At 37.6% G+C, this 17,891-nt stretch overlaps 1 protein-coding gene across 3 annotated transcripts in view; it reads left to right on the forward strand.

The window, feature by feature from the left end:
• Nucleotides 1–17,891, forward strand: part of SLC25A26 (solute carrier family 25 member 26) — a 156,511-nt gene that overhangs the window by 112,840 nt on the left and 25,780 nt on the right. For 2 of the 3 annotated variants that reach the window (XM_020978987.2, XM_020978985.2), the window contains exon 6: nt 4,186–4,230. The exons of the other annotated variant lie outside the window; for it this stretch is intronic. In XM_020978987.2, the coding sequence (XP_020834646.1) occupies nt 4,186–4,230 (45 nt within the window). The remainder of the gene's footprint in view (nt 1–4,185; nt 4,231–17,891) is intronic. 3 annotated transcript variants of the gene reach the window in all.

A 17,891-nucleotide genomic window follows, 5' to 3' on the forward strand; every position in this document is an offset into this window, starting at 1 on the left:
CTGTCCCTGCCATTTACTCCTTGTGCAGATTTGTGGGACTTATTTAATCTTTCCGACTGTTTTGTCATCTTAAAATTGAGGGAGTTGGGCTAAATGACGTGGAAGATCCTGGCTCCAAGTCTTTTGAATTTGATTGCCAAATTTTCTTAAAAGGGACCATACTAAATAATATCATCACTCTGAATTCCATGAAAATGTTTACTTTTTGTGGACATTTTGGGGAAGAGAGAGGAGGAAGTATTTAAAAGAGCCTCTTAAACACATCAGAAATCTAGTCTTACTCTTATGCTTCACCCTGATGTGGAGGTGATCCTAGGTTCTTAAAGGCCACCCAGGGGAACCCAAGTCCCCATAGGTTTTACCAAGTTGGAAATAATTTAAGTACAGACTCAGCAATAGATGTCTGTCATTTGAGGTGGATCCTAACTAAAATCAGAGAGCTTTACCAATTGGAAGGCTGACTACTGGGTCGCTAATGTTAGACAGCAACTCAAAAAGATTCTACTAACGTACAATACACATACTGATGAACTTGCTGATTTTTAGAAGGATTGAAAAAGAACCTAGTTCCTAACTGCTTGGAAAACTCTTGGAAAGTTTATGAAATAGTTTAAATAACATCTTCTGAGCTTTTTTGATAATAGCAAATTGCATTTGAAATTTGAAAATAGTAAATTGTATGATTTATGTTATGGTTTGTATCATTTTGATCAGAGAAAATTACATTAACATGAATTTATTGTTTTCTCGCTTTCTTTGATTTTTATATCCCTACACTTCTCAGCTTATCCCTTCTCCTTCCACTCCCCAGAGAACATTTCCTTGTAACAAACAGAAGGGGGAGGGGGAGGACGACATCAACAAAAGTGGCAAGATCCTGGAAAACTCTGGCGTGAAACGCGGTGGCCCCGCGTCGTCCCGCCCTGCAGAGGCGCGGCAGAAAGCACCTTCTTACGCGCCATCTCTGGGGACGCGCTCGGTCACTGTGATTCTCCATCATTCAGTCCAGTGGTTTTGTGGGTCTTTGCTTTCTTGTTACTGTTACAGTCTGGCGTGCTGCTTTATCATTTCTGTCTGTGCCGCCGTACGCCTGTTCACAGCAGTCTTACCGCGCTTTTCTCCGGTGAGTCGTATTCATCGTTTTCTACAGCACAATGTTTGGTGCACACATTGTAGTTTGTTAAGCCATTCGCCAGCTGATGGGCATCTACTATGTTTCCAGTTCTTTGCTACCACAGAAAGCGGTAGCTCTAAGCATTTTTGTGTATAAAGGAGCCTTGTTGTCATTAACTTCCTTGGAGAATATGCCTAGCAATGGAATTTTTAGGTCAAAACGTATGGAGATTTTAGTCACTTTATTTGCATAATTCCAAATTGCTTTCCAGAATGGTGGGACCAAACTTCATAGCTCTTCCAGTTGTATATTAGTGTACCATATTTCTATAGCCTTTCAAACAGTGACTATTCCCATATTTTGACATCTCTGCCAATGTGTTGACTGAGATAATTTTCATCTTAGTCTTATAGCAATATCTTATATAGATATCTCTGAATGGAAAGTAATAGAGTTCTAAGAGGCTTTACAGGAAAATGTTTTTGAATGAGTAATAATTTTTATATTTGCTCCCCATAGAAAATGAAAAAAAGTTAATTTTAAGGTGTTCAGGATTGGTGTATTTTTCATTTGGCATTTTGTACAAGGTCCTTTTGAGCTATGTAGATTCTAAACATCCATTAGCTAGGACTAAAGGTGGTGTGACAATTTGTTGTCAGTAGCGATCTCTATTTTATTCATTCACTTAAGTAAATATTTGTTGGTGCTGCAGGGGCAGCTGCTATAGACATTCTTATACAATCTTACTTCATTTGTCAATGGAATAGCTTTTTTTTACCCCAAATTGGAAAGGAAATGTGATCACTGCTGTTTAGTTACAAGGGCCTGATTGACCTTTTTTGTAGGACTCTGAGATGCCTCACAGGACGCAGCCTATAATTCCAGATGACAAACGTCCTCTGCGATTTCAGTTTGTCAGCTTAGTGTGAGGTAGGGGCATTGATTTCTTCTCATTCCCACTTCCTGTCCGACCAAGATCGGTGACACAGTTTCTGTGGCAGGTGTCTGTCAAGCTCAGTTTGTCTATCAGACTAATTGAGAGATTCATATGTCAGTCATGAATCACCGCGGAGTAAAGCAAATAATACCCAAGGCTTTGGGTTTGGAGAAAATATGAATATTAGAGTAACTCCCAAATGTTTTAAATAAGTGAAGTGATTCATCCACCAGAAATTACTAGTGTGCATTCATATGCATATTAGTGACTTCCAAAATATTCCCAGTTCAGTTTTCAACAGGGAGTTCTCTTCATTTGAATCTTTGAACAAATTATGTAGTTGAATTTAAGGTAGGAATTTATTGCCTGTAAAGAAAAATCAACTCTAATGTTTACTTCTGCTGGAGGCCTTTTCTGCTCTTCCCAGCAGCTAGTGTCTGCCCCTCCCAAGATACCTCCCATGTCTTTTGTATATGGTGTATATAGTGATTTGTATATGTGTTGTCTCTGTGTGTGAGCTCCTTGAAGGCAAGGACTGCCTACCTATTTCTGTTTCTACATCATTTTAAAGTTTATAAAGCACTTGGCTCACAGCACTGTGAGGTAGGTAACGTAGGCAGTATTATCTCCATTTTTTAGATGAAGAAACAGAGCTGCAGCCTTGAAGTGGCCAGCCTCTGCTCACCGAGAGAAGTGATGGAGCCAGTGTCCTTGCCCCTATGCCACACTGCCTGTCTGATGATGTTATTCCATTTACATAATTTGTAAGATTTCCTGTTCAACATCTTTTTTACCCAAGGATAGGAGAGTTGTGCGTACACACACACACACACACACACACACACACACACACACACACACACACCCCCCAATGGAAAGATAGTGTTGAATTTGGAGAACAGAGTAATTTGCCCTGACAAGGAAATAACTGCCTGCAGCAAAATAGAAACCAAAGCATTAGGATCATAACTTTTAGCTGGAATGGGTTTTAGTCCAACCCTCTCATTTTACAGATGAGGAAACTGAGGCCCAGGTAGCAGAAGGAGCTTACCAAAGGTCACATAGGCACCAGTTGGCATAGCCGGGATTCAAACCTAGTGTTCTTTTCCCTGTGCCATAAATAAATGCATTTTTCTCCAACTTTAAGTTTCTCTAGCCTTTAACCTAATCAGCAGCCCTTTTTAAAGCATATCCCTTACTACGGCTTGCTTTCGCTGTCCAAAACCTATTCTGACTTGGGCTTACACACTTGCATGGGTGCCATGGGAGATGCAGACGTGAATAAAATGTTATTTCCGCCCCCACAGAGTTTTCTGTCTAATAGAGGAGCTGAAACATGTACCAGTAAATAGAGTCCAAAGTAAAATGTGACAATTTCTCTAAGAGGGAGAAGTTTAGAAATTGAGGGGAAGTGGGACAGATTCAGAGGGAGATGAATCATCAGATTTCGGATTTCAGACTCAAGGAATGGCAGTGCACTTCAGAAGTTATCTCTTCTATAGCTCCATGTGAGCTTTGTCTAGATATAGCCCAGCATCGGAATTTTTGTTGTTCAGTCATTTCAGTCATATCCAACTCTCCATGATCCCATTCAGGGTTTTCTTGGCAAAGATACTAGAGCGGTTTTCCTTTTCTTTCTCCAGCTCATTTTACAGATGAGGAAACTGAGACAAACAGGGTTAAGTGACTTGCCCAAGGACATACTGCTAATAAGTGTCTGAGGCTGTATTTGAACTCAAGAAGATGAGTCTTCTTGACTCCAGGCCTGGCACTCTGTGTGTACTGTGTCACCACCTAGCTGTCACAACAAAGGAATAAATGTTTAAGTTGAATTTACTAGTGGTACCAGGATATAAAGGTACTCCTGTTATTAGAGCAGCCCTCCCTGACCTTCCCTCTTTCCCCTGCCCCCATGGAGCTGGCACAGAGTTAGACAGCTCCTTTCATTTCCCTGCTTCACGGTATCTATTTATAGAATGAGTTTAATGGAATTTGCTTTTCAATATGCATTAATGCTTATTTACAAGTGATAACTGAGAGTCTACTTGCTAAACCATAATTCTTCTTAATTTACACACTCTGTCAGTCCTGCCAGCCTAATGTGTTTGTTTGACATGTTTTTGTCTCTCCATAGATTCCTTTCTCTCTTGTGCAGTTTCCTCTGTGGGAGTCCTTAAAAGTAAGTTATTAGATAACTTCCATTCTTAAGTTATTTTATTGTCATAAAAAGTAATTCTTGTTATTATTAATGTATTGGAGTCCTATGAGAATCTCTCTTGAACTATCACAAACATCCCTGATTTTACATAGCTTCTGCATATGTGGCACATTAAAATGTTTCTATGCCAAGCCATGAAGAGTGAGTCAAGTTCTGATTAGTTGAAAATGTCTACCCAAGCGTGGTATGTTCATTATAATACTCAGCCTCTTGAAAACTCAGTCTCTGTGGCAATAGGAAATGAGGGTAGTGTGCAAAATTAATCCATAGGTATTCCCAAAATCTCAGGGTGGGCAAAGATTTCAACTGCTTTTTTTTTTACCCATAACTTCTCCCTTGTTTTGGTCCACATGCACAGAGTTCCATAGAGAGCATGGGGGAAGAAGGAAGCTGACTGAGCTTTCCCCTGCATCTGAAAGAAGGGCCAGGGCTTAGTGGGATATTAAAGCAAGACTGTTGGACTCCTTTCTCTTCAGGTCCCCAAGGTCAAACACGGAAGCAGCCAGTAGTGACAGCCAATAGGGAAATTGGAGAGTGAGACATCCTACCCTTCTGACAGTCACTTCTTGTCACCCCATAACACAAGACATGCAGCATCTTTTTACCTAAGGAAATAACTCCTTGTGGCCATGTGGAATGCACTGTTGATCACACAATCTGCAAAAAAGGAAGTAGTTACTCATCTTTCAGTAATTAGGTATAATTGATAGCCATAGAATAGATCTCAAAAACAGTTATCAAAAGATTAATATTGTTGCTAGCTTCAAAAAATGCTTAGTTGAAAAATGATAGGTAGAAAATTGTTTAATTCCAATTTTTCAATAAGGACAAAAAGTTCTCACTGAATATACAGAAATATTTCCCTTAAGTCATACTCACTTAGAATGTATATCATTAACTCAATGAAGTTGGCATTTTTTGGCCATTTTTCGAGGTGATGCATTGTGAAAACAGCTTTCCAAAGCAGTGTCTCAAGACATGATGTAATTGCTAGCCAATGAGGTCACATTCCATTACCATAACAGCAACTTTTTTTTTTCTGAAAAAAGAACAATCAAGCCAACAGCTGTTCAGCAAAAAAGACTCATTTTGTTTGTGTCTCAATAACCAGCAGTGACACAGACTTTGCAAACACCCACATTCTCTCATATCATCTTGTGTGTGGGTATGTGTGAGGCATCGAAGAGAAAAGTCCTAAGGTTTGTTACTTTTTCCACATTACTGATGTTTATGAGATTCTCGTTAGTTACAAAATGTCACACATTGCCTGGAATAATGAGAGTACATACTATATTCCATAATTTCTTAGACATTTTCCCTGAGAAGAAATTATTTGATGCCTTCAACATTTTTTTAATCTCCTGAAAGTAAATTACTTAACACAGTTTGATGAATTACATTGTTATATCATCTGTATTATTGTTGCGTGTTTATAGCCTAGCACTTTTAAAGAAAATGTTTCTTAAGCCCAGAAGGATTATGTGATATCAGAGGAGGATGTGTCCATTATTTTCGTGTGGTTGTAGTTCTCAGAAAATGGCTTCCTTCACCTTACTCTTATTTTAATCTCATATCTTCATATTGTAGTAAAATTCTTGACTTTTCTGTCTTCTGGCATATCCAGTCATGCACTTTGTCCATCTTTCATTCTTTCACATGGCTCTTCATATTCAGCAGATGTTAAGTACTTGCTGGGTGCTAACCATGCTAGCCTCTAGCAGAAGTAGCAAGTGGAGTTAAGATACAATTCCTGTCCTCATTGAGTTTACTGTCTAGTAAAAGAATTCTTCACTTAAGGTCCATGAACTTGTTTGTTTGGTTTTTTAAAGACTTCAGTAACTATTTCAATCTAATTAGTTCATTAGCCATTCTGTATATTTTATTTATGCTTTTAAAAACACTGTTCTGAAAAGGGACCCATCAGTTTCACCAGATTGCATGGGGATCCATGATGCAAAAAATGTTAAGAACTCTTTTTCTAGTAGGAGGGTGACAAATCACAGAGAAGCCCAATATAACATAAGTGCATTAGAAAATTACAAAACTGAGCAGTCTGTGAGATTGGAAGGTGGATATTTGATACAGATGGAGGAATCAGAAAGAGGCATTAAAGAAAAGGTGGTATTTGGGCTGAACGTTAATGCTAGAAGTTCAGAAGGCTCCTGGATATCACAAAGTACAGAATATTTGGGAAGGACAAAGAATTGCTCAGTTTATCTATACCTTAAAGAAAAGCATTCTGGTGGCATTATGACAAGTGAATTGGCAGTGGGAGAGAGTAAAGACAGAAAAACCTTTACTGTTAAGTAGACTATTGCAGTAGTCCATGCAGGTGGTAATGAGGGCCTCTACTCAGATGGTGACTATGAAAATAGAATGCAGATTGAGAGAAAACAGATGTGAGAACTATTTCAGAGGTAGAATTCACATTGATTTAATCACTGATTGAACAAGAGAGTCAAGGGAGAGTCAAAGATAACACCAAGAGGGAGGTGGAACCAAGATGGCAGAGAAAAGCCAGGAAGTTGCCTGAGCTCTCCCCAGTTTCCCTTGGAAACAGTGTCAAATCGAGCATCTAAATAGATTCTGGAGCTACAGAACCTACAGAAAGACAGAGGGAAATACTTTTCTAGCTTAAGATAACCTAGAAGGATTTCAGGAAAGTTCTGTCTCACTTGGGTAGAAGAGGAGCACAGACAGTGTCAGGACAAGCCAGCAGGATCTGTGCCACAGCACAGATCACCAACTGAGGCCTCTCGGTCCTGGCTTAGCGGGAAGTGGCACAGCAGGCCAGCTATGAGGCCTCCAGCCCCAGTGCAGAACTGCCACCCTGGGAACCCCTGGCACAACAGGCATGAGTAGGCCAGGCCACCTCAGTGCAATGGGCAAGCTGCCAGCACCTGAGGCCCCAGCCTAGAAAGCCAGTGACCAGGCCCATGGCCCCCAGCACAAGAAGCTTGGCACAGTGTCCCCCAGCCCCAGTAGCAGAGCTCGATTTAAAAAGTCATGAAATAGGCTTAAGAATGAGTTAAAAACAGAAAAGAGTCCTGACCATAGAAAGCTACTATGGTGACAGAGAAGATCAAAACACAAACTCAATCCCATTTTTTCCATATTCCCTCCAGCATTCTTTCATGTCAGCCAGTGAGTTAGGTGTGAGGTGATATATTAGAGTTGTTTTAATTTGAATTTATCCAATGCATAGTGATTTAGAACATTTTTTAAATGTGATTATTAATAACTCTGATTTCTTCTCATGAAAAGTGCCTGTTTATATCCTTTGACCACTTGTCCACTGAGGGATGTCTCTCATTTTTCTTAATTCCCCATATATTTGGTATGTAGCCTCATTGTTATTATGGGTTGTTTCTATGAAAAACAAAACAAAAAAAACCCCACAAACTCAGAAGGGGACAACAATGTCAAAATGCCTACATGTGAAGCCTCAAAGGGGAAGATGAATTAGTTTGAAGACCAAAAAGCCTTCTTAGAAGACCTCAAAAAGGATTTTAAAAATCAAATAAGAGAAGTAAAAAAAAAATCAAATAAGAAAGATGGAAGAAAAATTGGGAAAAGAAATGAGAGTTATGCAAGACAGAGTCAGCAGCTTGGAAAAGGAAGTTTAAAAATTGACTAAAAAAAACAACTCCTTAAAAAGTAGCATTGGCCAAATGGAAAAAGGAGGTACAAATCTAATGGAAGAAAATAATTCCTTAAAAATTAGAATTGGGAAAGTGAAAGCTAACGACTCTATGAGGCATCAAGAATCAGTCAAATAAAATCAAAAGAATGAAACAATAGAAGAAAATGTAGAATACCTCATTGGAAAAATAACTGGCCTGGAAAATAGATCCAGGAGAGATCATGTAAGAATTATTGGACTACCTGAAAGCCATGATCAAAAAAAAAGAGCCTCTTTCAAGAAATTATCAAGGACTGCCCTGATATCCTAGAACCAGAGGGTAAGATAGTAATTGAAAGAATCCACCAATCACCTCCTGAAAAAGATCCCTAAATGAAAACTCTAAGGAGTATTATAGCCAAATCCCAGAACTGTCAGGTCAAGGAGAAAATACTGCAAGCAGCCAGAAAGGAAGAATTCGAATATCAAAGGGCCACTGTCAGAATTACACAGGATCTAGCAGCTTCAACATTAAAGGATTGGAGGGCTTGGCATATGATATTCTGGAAGGCAAAAGAGCTTGGATTACAACCAAGAATCCACTACCCAGCAAAACTAAGCGTAACTTTTCAGGGGAAAAGATGAATATTCAATGAAATAGGGGACTTTCAGATGACCAGAGCTGAACAGAAAATTCAGTCTTTAAATACAGTACTCAAAAGAAGCATAGAAAGGTAAACAGGAAAAAACCATTGTTATTCAATAAGGTTAAAGTGTTTATATTCTTACACGAGAAGATGATAATTGTAGGTCTTGTAAACTGTATCTCTTTAAGGGCAGTTGGAAGGAATATACATAGAGGGTATGGGTATAAGTTGACTTTGATGTGATAATATAAAAAAAAAATTAAGGAATAAAAAAAAAGGATTGTACTGGGAGTAGAGGAAAGGGAGAAGCAGAATAGGGTAAATTACATCACATGAAGAGGCACAAAAGACCTGTTACAGTAGAGGGAAACAAGGGAGGGGGTGAGCGTTGTTTGAACCTTACTCTCATTGGATTTGGCTCAAAGAGCGAATAACATACACACTCAGTTGGGTGTAGAAATTTATCTTATCCCATAGGGAAATAGGAGGGGAAAGGGAAAATGGGGAGCTGATAAAAGGGAGGACAGATTGAGGGAGATGGTGATCAGAAGCAAAAGAAGGTGACAGGGAGGGAAAGGGTGAAAGAGAGAAAAGTATAAACAGGGAGGAAAATAAAATGGAGAGAAAGACACAATTAGTCATCATAACTGTGAATGTGAATGAGATTAACTCTCTTATAAAATGGAAGGGGATAGCAGAGTGGATTAAAAAACATAATCCTACAATATGTTGTTTACAAGAAACACATTTGAAGCAGAGAGATACACACAAAGAAAAGGTAAAAGGTTGGAGCAGAATATATTATACTTCAGCTAAAATATAAAAAGCATGGGTACCAGTCTAGATCTCAGGCAAAGCAAAAGCAAAAATAAACCTAATTAAAAGAGATAAGAAAGGAAACTACATCTTGCTAAAAGGTGCCATAGACAATGACGTAATATCAATACTAAACATATATGCACCAAGTGGTATAGCATCCAGATTTTAGACAATTTAAGTGAGTTACAGGAGGAATTAGACAGCAAAACTATAGTAGTGGGGAACCTCAACCTCCCTTTCTCAGAACTAGATAAATTAACCACAGAATAAGCAAGAAAGAAGTTAAGGAGGTGAATAGAAATTTAGAAGAGTTAGATATGATAGACCTCTGGAGAAAATTGAATTGGGATAGAAAGGAATGTACCTTTTTCTCAACAGTTCGTGGCACCTACACAAAATTTGACTATGTATTAGGGCATAAGAAATCTGTGCAATCAAATGCAGAAAGGCAGAAATATTAAATACATCTTTTTCAGATCATGATGCAGTAAAAATTATGTGTAATCAAGGACCACAGATTAAAAATTAATTGGAAACGAAATTCTAATCCTAAAGAATGAGTGGGTCAAACAAGAATTCATAGAAACAATTGATAATTTTGTCAAAGAGAATGACAATAATGAGACAACATACCAAAATTTACGGGAAGCAGCCAAAGTGGTTCTTCGGGGAAATTTTGTGTCTCTAAATGCTTACGTGAATAAAATAGAGAAAGAGGGGATCAATGAATTGGGCATGTACCTAGAAGAGCTAGAAAAAGAGTAAATTAAAAATCCTTAATTAAATACCAAATTAGAAATTCTGAAAATTAAAGGAGAGATTAATAAAATTGAAAGTAAGAAAACTATTGTACTAATAAAACTACAAGCTGGTTTTATAAGGAAAAAAACCAATAACATATATAAACCTTTGGTTAATTTGATTTAAAAAATAGAAGAAAACCATGTTACTAATATCCAAAATAAAAAGGATGAATTCACCACCAATGAAGAGAAAATTAAAACAGTAATTAGGAACTCATTTGCCCAACTTTATGTCAATAAATCTGACAATCTAAGGGAAATGGATGAATATTTACAAAAATATAAATTGCTCAGATTAGCAGAGGAGGAAATAAAATACTTAACCCATTAAAAAAAAAAAAACAAACCAGAAATTGAACAAGCTGTAAATGAACTCCCTAAAAAAAAATATCCAGGGCCAGATAGATTTACAAGCGAATTCTGCCAAACATTTGAAGAACAGTTAATTCCAATGCTATCTAAACTATTTGGAAAAATAGGTGAAGGAGTCCTATCAAGTTCCATTTATGATACAAATATGGTGCTGACACCTAAACCAGAAAGAGCCAAAACAGGGAAAAAAATTATAGACCAATTTCCCTAATGAATATTGATACAAAAATTTTAAATAAAATATTAGCCAAGAGATTACAGCAGTTTATCAGGAGAAAAACATCCTATCACCAGATGGGATTTATACCAGGAATGCAGGGCTGGTTCAATATTAGGAAAGTTATCAATGTGCTTGACCATATCAATAACAAAAGTAAAAGAAATCATATGATTATCTCAATAGATGCATGAAAAACTCACAGCACCCATTCTTATTAAAAACACTAGAGAGCATAGGAATAAACAGAGTTTTCCTTAAAATGATAAGAAATGTCTATCTAAAATTATCAGTAAGCATTATATGTAATGGGAATAAGCTAGAAGCATTTCCCAGGAGGATCAGAGGTGAAACAAGGATGCCCATTATCACCACTGTTATTTAATATTGTACTAGAAATGTTAGCTTTGGCAATGAGAGAACAAAAAGAAATGGAAGGAATTAAAATGGGCAATGAGGAAACAAGACTATCACTCTTTGCCGATGATATGATGGTATACTTAGAGAATCCTAGAGAATCAACTCAAAACTACTTGAAATAATTAACAACTTTAGCAAAGTTTCAGGATGTGAAATAAACCCATGTAAGTCATCAGTATTTCTGTATATTACCACCAAAGCCCAGCAGCAAGAGATAGAAAGAGAAATTCCATTTAAAATAATTTTAGACAATATACAATATTTGGGAGTCTACCTGTCAAGACAAACCTAGAAACTATATGAATACAATTACAAAACACTTTTCACACAAATAAAGTATCACTTGCTCAAGGGTAGGCTGAGCTAATATAATAAAAATGACAGTTCTACCTAAATTAATTTTAATTTTAATTAATTCAGTGTCATATCAATCAAATTACAAAAAAATTATTTTATAGAGCTAGAAAAAAATAACAAAATTCATCTGGAAGAACAAAAGGTCAAGACTATCAAGGGAATTAGTGAAAAAAAAATGCAAAGGAAGGTGGCCTGGCAGTACCAGATCCAAAACTGTATTATAAAGCAGCAGTCATCAAAACTGTTTGGTACTGACCAAGAAACAGAGTGATGGATCAGTGGAGTAGTTAGGTATGCAAGTCAATGACTATAGTAATCTACTGTTTGATAAACCCAGAGACCCCAGCTTCTGGGATAAGAACTCACTATTTGACAAAAACTGCTGGGAAAACTGGAAAAGAGTATGGCAGAAACTAGGCATAGAACAACATCTCACACCATTTGCCAAGATAAGGTCAAAATGGGTGCATGATTTAGACCTTAAGGTTGTACCATACACAGATTAGGAGAGTGAAGAATAGTTTACCTGTCAGATCAATGGATAAGGGAAGAATTTATGACCGAACAGAAGATAGAGAACGTTATGAAATGCAAAATGGGTAATTTAATTACCTGAAATTAAAAAGGTTTTACACAAACAAAGCCAATGCAACCAAGATTAGAAGGGAAATGAAAAGCTGGGAAACAATTTTTATAGCCAATGTTTCTGATAAAGGCCTCATTTCTCGAATATATAGAGAACTGAGTCAAATTTATAAGAATGTAAGTCATCCCCCAATTCATAAATGGTCAAAGGATATGAACAGGCAGTTTTCAGATGAAGAAATAAAGCTATCATCTATAGTCATATGAAAAAATGCTCTAAATCACTATAGTAGAGCAAACCAAAACAACTTTGGGGTACTACCTCATACCTATCAGATTGGCTAATATGAGAGAAAGGAAAATGATAAATGTTGGAGAAAATGTGGGAAAATTGGAACACTAATGCATTGTTGGTGGAGTTGTGAACTGATCCAGCCATTCTGGAGAGCAATTTGGAACTATACTCAAAGGGCTATAAAACTGTGCATACCTTTTGATCTAGAAATACCACTACTAGGTCTATATCCAAAGAGATCATAAAAACAGGAAAAGAACCCTCATGTTCAAAAATATTTATAGCACCTCTTTTTGTGGTGGCAAAGAATTAGAAATTGAGGGGATGCCCATCAATTGGGGAATGGCTGAACAGGTTGTGGTATGTGAATATGATAGAATACCATTTTTCCATAAGAAATGATAAGCAAGGGGCAGCTATGTGGCACAGTGGATAGAACACCGGCCCTGAAGTCAGGAGGACCTCAGTTCAAATCCGGCCTCAGACCAAACACTTGACACTTAACTAGCTATGTGACCCTGGGCAAGTCAATGAACCCCAATTGCCTAAAAAAAAAAAGAAAGAAAGAAATGATGAGCAAGCGGATGCCAGAAAAACCTGGGAAGACTTGTATGGACTGATACTGAGTGATGTGAGCAGAACCAGGAGAATATTGTATATAGCCATAGCAACACTGTGATTGACTATGATAGATTAAGCTCTTCTCAACAGATCCAAGACACTTCCAAAAGACTCATAATTGAAAATGCTGTCCACATCCAGAGAAAGAACTATGGAGTCTGAATGTAGATTGAAGCATACTATCTTCTCTTTTTTTTTTTCTTTCTCATAGTTTTTCCCTTTTGTTCTGATTCTCCTTTTACAACATGACTAATGTGGAAATATGTTTAATATGATTGTACATGTATAATCTATATCAGATTGCTTGGTGTCTTAGGAAGAGGAAAGAGGAAAAAGGGAAGGAGAAAAATTTGGAACTCAAAATCTTATGAAAATGAATGTTGAAAGCTGTCTTTACGTGTAATTGGAAAAAAAGTACTATTAAGTGTGGGCGGGGAGATAACACCAAGGTTTTTTTAAAAATGGAAGACCTATTATAAGGAGGCACAGGTTTTGGGGAAAAGATGATAAACTCAGTTTATACTGGTGCTGAGTCAGAGGTAGCAGTGAGATCCCCAAAGAGAGATGTCTTGAATGAAGGCAGCTGGTGGAATTGTGGAAGCCATCTGTGTAGTGGTGATAGCTGATTGAAGCAAAGAGGGTGAATGTGTTTGACAGGACATATTTGAATCCAGGGGAGGAGACCGGACCCAGTAGGAAGAGATGATCAGCAATGTCTTAGATGCCAAAGAGATCCTGGGGAAGTGGCAGGGGCCAGTTGGGGGTGGTAATAATGACTGAGAAAGGACCATTGGATTTTGTGCTGAGGAAGTCTTTAACTTGCGAAAGAGCAGTTTCAAGAGGATGGTAGTAGGGGTCAGCAGCCAGATTACAAGAATTTGTGGAAAGATGGTCGCTGACAAAGAAGGTGTATCAGGTCTGTGCAACTCTTTTTAAAGTATAATTTCTTTTTTTTATTATGGTCTTAACAATCATCAACATATGTGAACATTTCATTATACAAAGAACAAACAAACAAAAAAAGGATTGCCTATGAAACTGTGGATTTCTTTTCTGTGATGTTTGTTTTAAAGGAAAATATATATATTTAACTCGACATGGTAGTGATAAATTGCTCCATTTGTGTCCCTTTTTACGTTAACGGAAAATCAAGCTTCTCTTCCTAACTGCTCTAGTGTAGCATCGATTTCTATTGCCTTTGATCTTCCAGAAATTAGTCCATTTTATCTGAAGTGGGGTAAACTTGGTTTAAAGCAGTTACTTGGGGAGATATTCGTTAAATATTTGGATCATACACATTTTCTAGTTGTAAACTCTCACAAGCTTAAATACCTTGCAAGTATTTGTATGTAAATATGAATTCAGCTCACAAGAGCAAGCGTTAAGTGCCTGCTCTGACAAAAGTACTCTGCTAGGTCCTGGGAGAGGGCCAGAACTTAGAAAAGGCATGTAATTTATAGTCTTATTGGAAGATATGATTGTATTCTTATGATTATAATACAAAATAATATTGGGTAAGTGCATAAAGGAGTTGACCTTTCAGGGAGGTAAAGGGCATCAGGCAAAGTCTCCAGATAATGGTGGGAATTTAAGTAATAAAAAATGAGCAGGAATTCTGCTTAGGGTAGGACAAGAATATTCTGGGCACAGGGAACAACATAAATAAAGGCAGAAAAGCACAGCACCTGTATGGGAACAGGGAATCATCTCACATGGCCTAGGTGTCAACTTAAAGAAGAGAATGGTGTGTGATCCACCTAGGAGGGCAGTGAGGTGGGCTAAGGAGATTGCCGATGAGGTGTTCAAGCTCAGGCAGTGTAATGTGGCTCGCCAGAGGGAAGGACACACTCATGGCACCACAGATCTTGTCGAGTATCTGCTGTGTGAGACAGTGATATCTCTGGGTCCCCAGGAAGCATCAGCCCCTGAGAGAGAGAGAGAGAGAGAGAGAGAGAGAGAGAGAGAGAGAGAGAGAGAGAGAGTGGTTCTTGGTCACTGATTTTCCAGCTGTCGTGTGTGCTTTTGGTAGTTTTTCTGCCTCTTCCCTCCTTATCACACTGTCAGCTTACTGCTTTCAGCCTTGTGCTGGTGCTGCCTCCCCATTCCTTTAGGATTGATGAATATAATAGAAATTTGTCTAAAACAAGCATTCTTCACCTTTTCTTGTGTCCTGGGCCCCTGTGGCAGTCTGGTATAGCCTATGGACCCCTTCTCAGAATCATGTTTTTAAATGCAGAAAATGAAATACAGAAAACTAAAAGGAAACCAATTATACTGAAATGTAATTATCAAACTATTTTTTTAAAACCCGCAAGTTCACAGATCCCCAGTTAAGAATCCCTGGTCAAAAATAAGATCACATATGTTTTGAGTGAAGCTCCAAATGTCTGAATAACATTTTGTTTCATGACCTTGGGAAGATTTTGGTCCCAGGAGAACCAAAGAAGTGGCTTAGCAAATGTTAGCCTTTGGTTTTAGTTTTTGGGTGGGAATCGCAAGATCACAGAAATTCAGATTTGAAAGGGACCTCAGTTACCTCATTTAACCCACTTTCACCTTCCAAACAAATGGTCCCCTTGCCCTTGCCCAAAGAGCTCCAGTAAATGGGGAATCCATGAATGGTGAGTGCCCCGCCATACCTTAAGAAGCCATTTTACAACTGCAGAGAAGAATCTAGAGCTGGTTAAAATCATGCTCAGCTTTCCTGCACATTCCCCACCATTTTGTATCCTGCTTAGTACAGTGACAGGATCTCTGAAGCCTTAATATGTAGAGATGATGACTAGATCATGTTTTCTAATTGTATTCATGGCTATTTTAAACCACCAGTTCTGATCTGAATACCTCTTGTCCACTTGTACACCTGTTAATCTGGCAAAGGTAAGTGATACTTTGCCATTCTGGTAGTATCACTGCAGGCATTCCTTCTACTAGTACTGATAGTAAATAAAATGTTAAAACCGAATGTTGATAAGAGTTATAGGAAACAAAGATCAGGAAAGGAATCAGCACTTATATAGCACCTCCTGTGTGCCTGGCACCGTGCTAAGTGCTTTTACAAATATCTCATTTGATCTTCACAAAAACCCTTCAAAGTAGTTGCTGTTGTTATCCCTGTTTTACAGTTAGGGAGACTGAGGAAAATGGAGGTTAAATGACTTGCCCAGCATCATGCAGCTGGTAAGTGTCTGAGGCTGGATTTGAATTCAGTTCTTCTGTATTCCAGATCCAGCATTATCCAAGGCAACTCCTAGCTGACCCAAGTGCGCTTCTGCATTGTTAGTGGAATGACAAATCGATGAAACTGCTTGGGAGAGCTCTCTGCCTACCTGTAATGGTTGTGAAAGCGTTCATTCCTTTGTGGAGTGCAACCAGTAAAAATAACCCCGAAGATGTTCACAGCAGCATTATTTACGATAGTCATTGTAAACAACCTCAAGGTGTAATTATAAAAAAAAAAGGTTACGCAAATTGTAAACATAGAGTTCTGTATAGCTATTAAAAATGGTGCATAGATACATCTGCTGTATTGATGTAGAGGAAAGTTTTATCTGAAATATTGGCTGGAAAAGAACCTCACACAAATTACAACTTTGTGAAATGTTTTTGTGTCCATTTTACAATTCCAGAAGGGAGTTTGGAGAGATGGAAAGCATTTAGTGTTTAATACCTGCTAGGGGTATGTTTTCTTTACAGTTCCTTACAGTGATAGTTTTTAAAATGAAAACTTCTTATAACTTTTAGTAGATAAAGCTTTCAAAAACTTTTAAGCTCACTTAAACTTCCAGGTAGCAGTAGATTTTTTTAAATAAAACTATATATTTTTTTCCGACATAAAGAAATTTAGACCATAACCAGCTTGGATGTTAGAGAGATGTTTTATTAATTTAATGCCTTCTCTGGGTCGTGAAATTGCTGGAGTAAACATAGACTGCAGTAAGACTAAACATAGATGATGTCACCAATAGCAAAGTTAGTTTATTATTTGAAAATTACTTTTCCTGCCATCTAAATTGTAGATTGTCTGATGTTATAAATTTCTGAATCAGATACTGCGGATGGCTTTGCAAACATGTATGTTTCTAGATGTATAACATATGTGTACATAATATGGTGTGTTAATATCATACATATAAAGGAGAACGTACTTGTGATGGGGACAATTGAAGATAGCCCAGATTGTATAAGTTTCCATGGACTTGAGCCAAAAGAATTATTTCCAGTTTGTTATTTATAAGGCAAGAGCGAGTAATGGGGCTGGGTCTTTTGAAGTAAAAAACAGAGTCTTCTATTCAGTCTTCACTTTAATAGACTACACATGATGGAAGATTGGCATCCTTGAGGGTTCTGTAGCATTGGGTTTGGCATTGTTTGTGTTCCAATCATGTGAACACTGGTGGGAAATGATATTGCCCTAAAAACAAAAAGTAAATTAATTATTTCATGCTGCCCTTCATGTGGCATCAGTGGAGAATCACTTGGGAAAATAGGATGTCCAGATTGTTATGTACAGAGTGAAACACCAAGTATTCAGACACTGTAATATTATGATGAACAAGAAGAAAACCATTCAGAATGAAAATTAGGTAATCTTAGAAAATAAGGTACATTTTAAGATGTTTTTGACAGATGTTTTGTAGCTATAGATGTAGATATATACATGTTTGTGCATATAATCTTTTTTGTTCCCAACAGAGTATAAAAGGAGTATTAAAATGTTTATCTGGCTTTTAATCTTAACTATTTTGAAAACTTAAAACTACTGATAGAAATCAAATAGATTATAGAACCCATTAACTAGTCTCTTAATCTGGTCTATACCCATACCTTTGCTATTGGAGAGGGGCAACTGTATTTGAATAAA

Source organism: Phascolarctos cinereus, unplaced genomic scaffold (assembly GCF_003287225.1).
Source record: "Phascolarctos cinereus isolate Bilbo 61053 unplaced genomic scaffold, phaCin_HiC Scaffold_4;HRSCAF=312, whole genome shotgun sequence".
Taxonomy (NCBI): Eukaryota; Metazoa; Chordata; class Mammalia; order Diprotodontia; family Phascolarctidae; genus Phascolarctos; species Phascolarctos cinereus.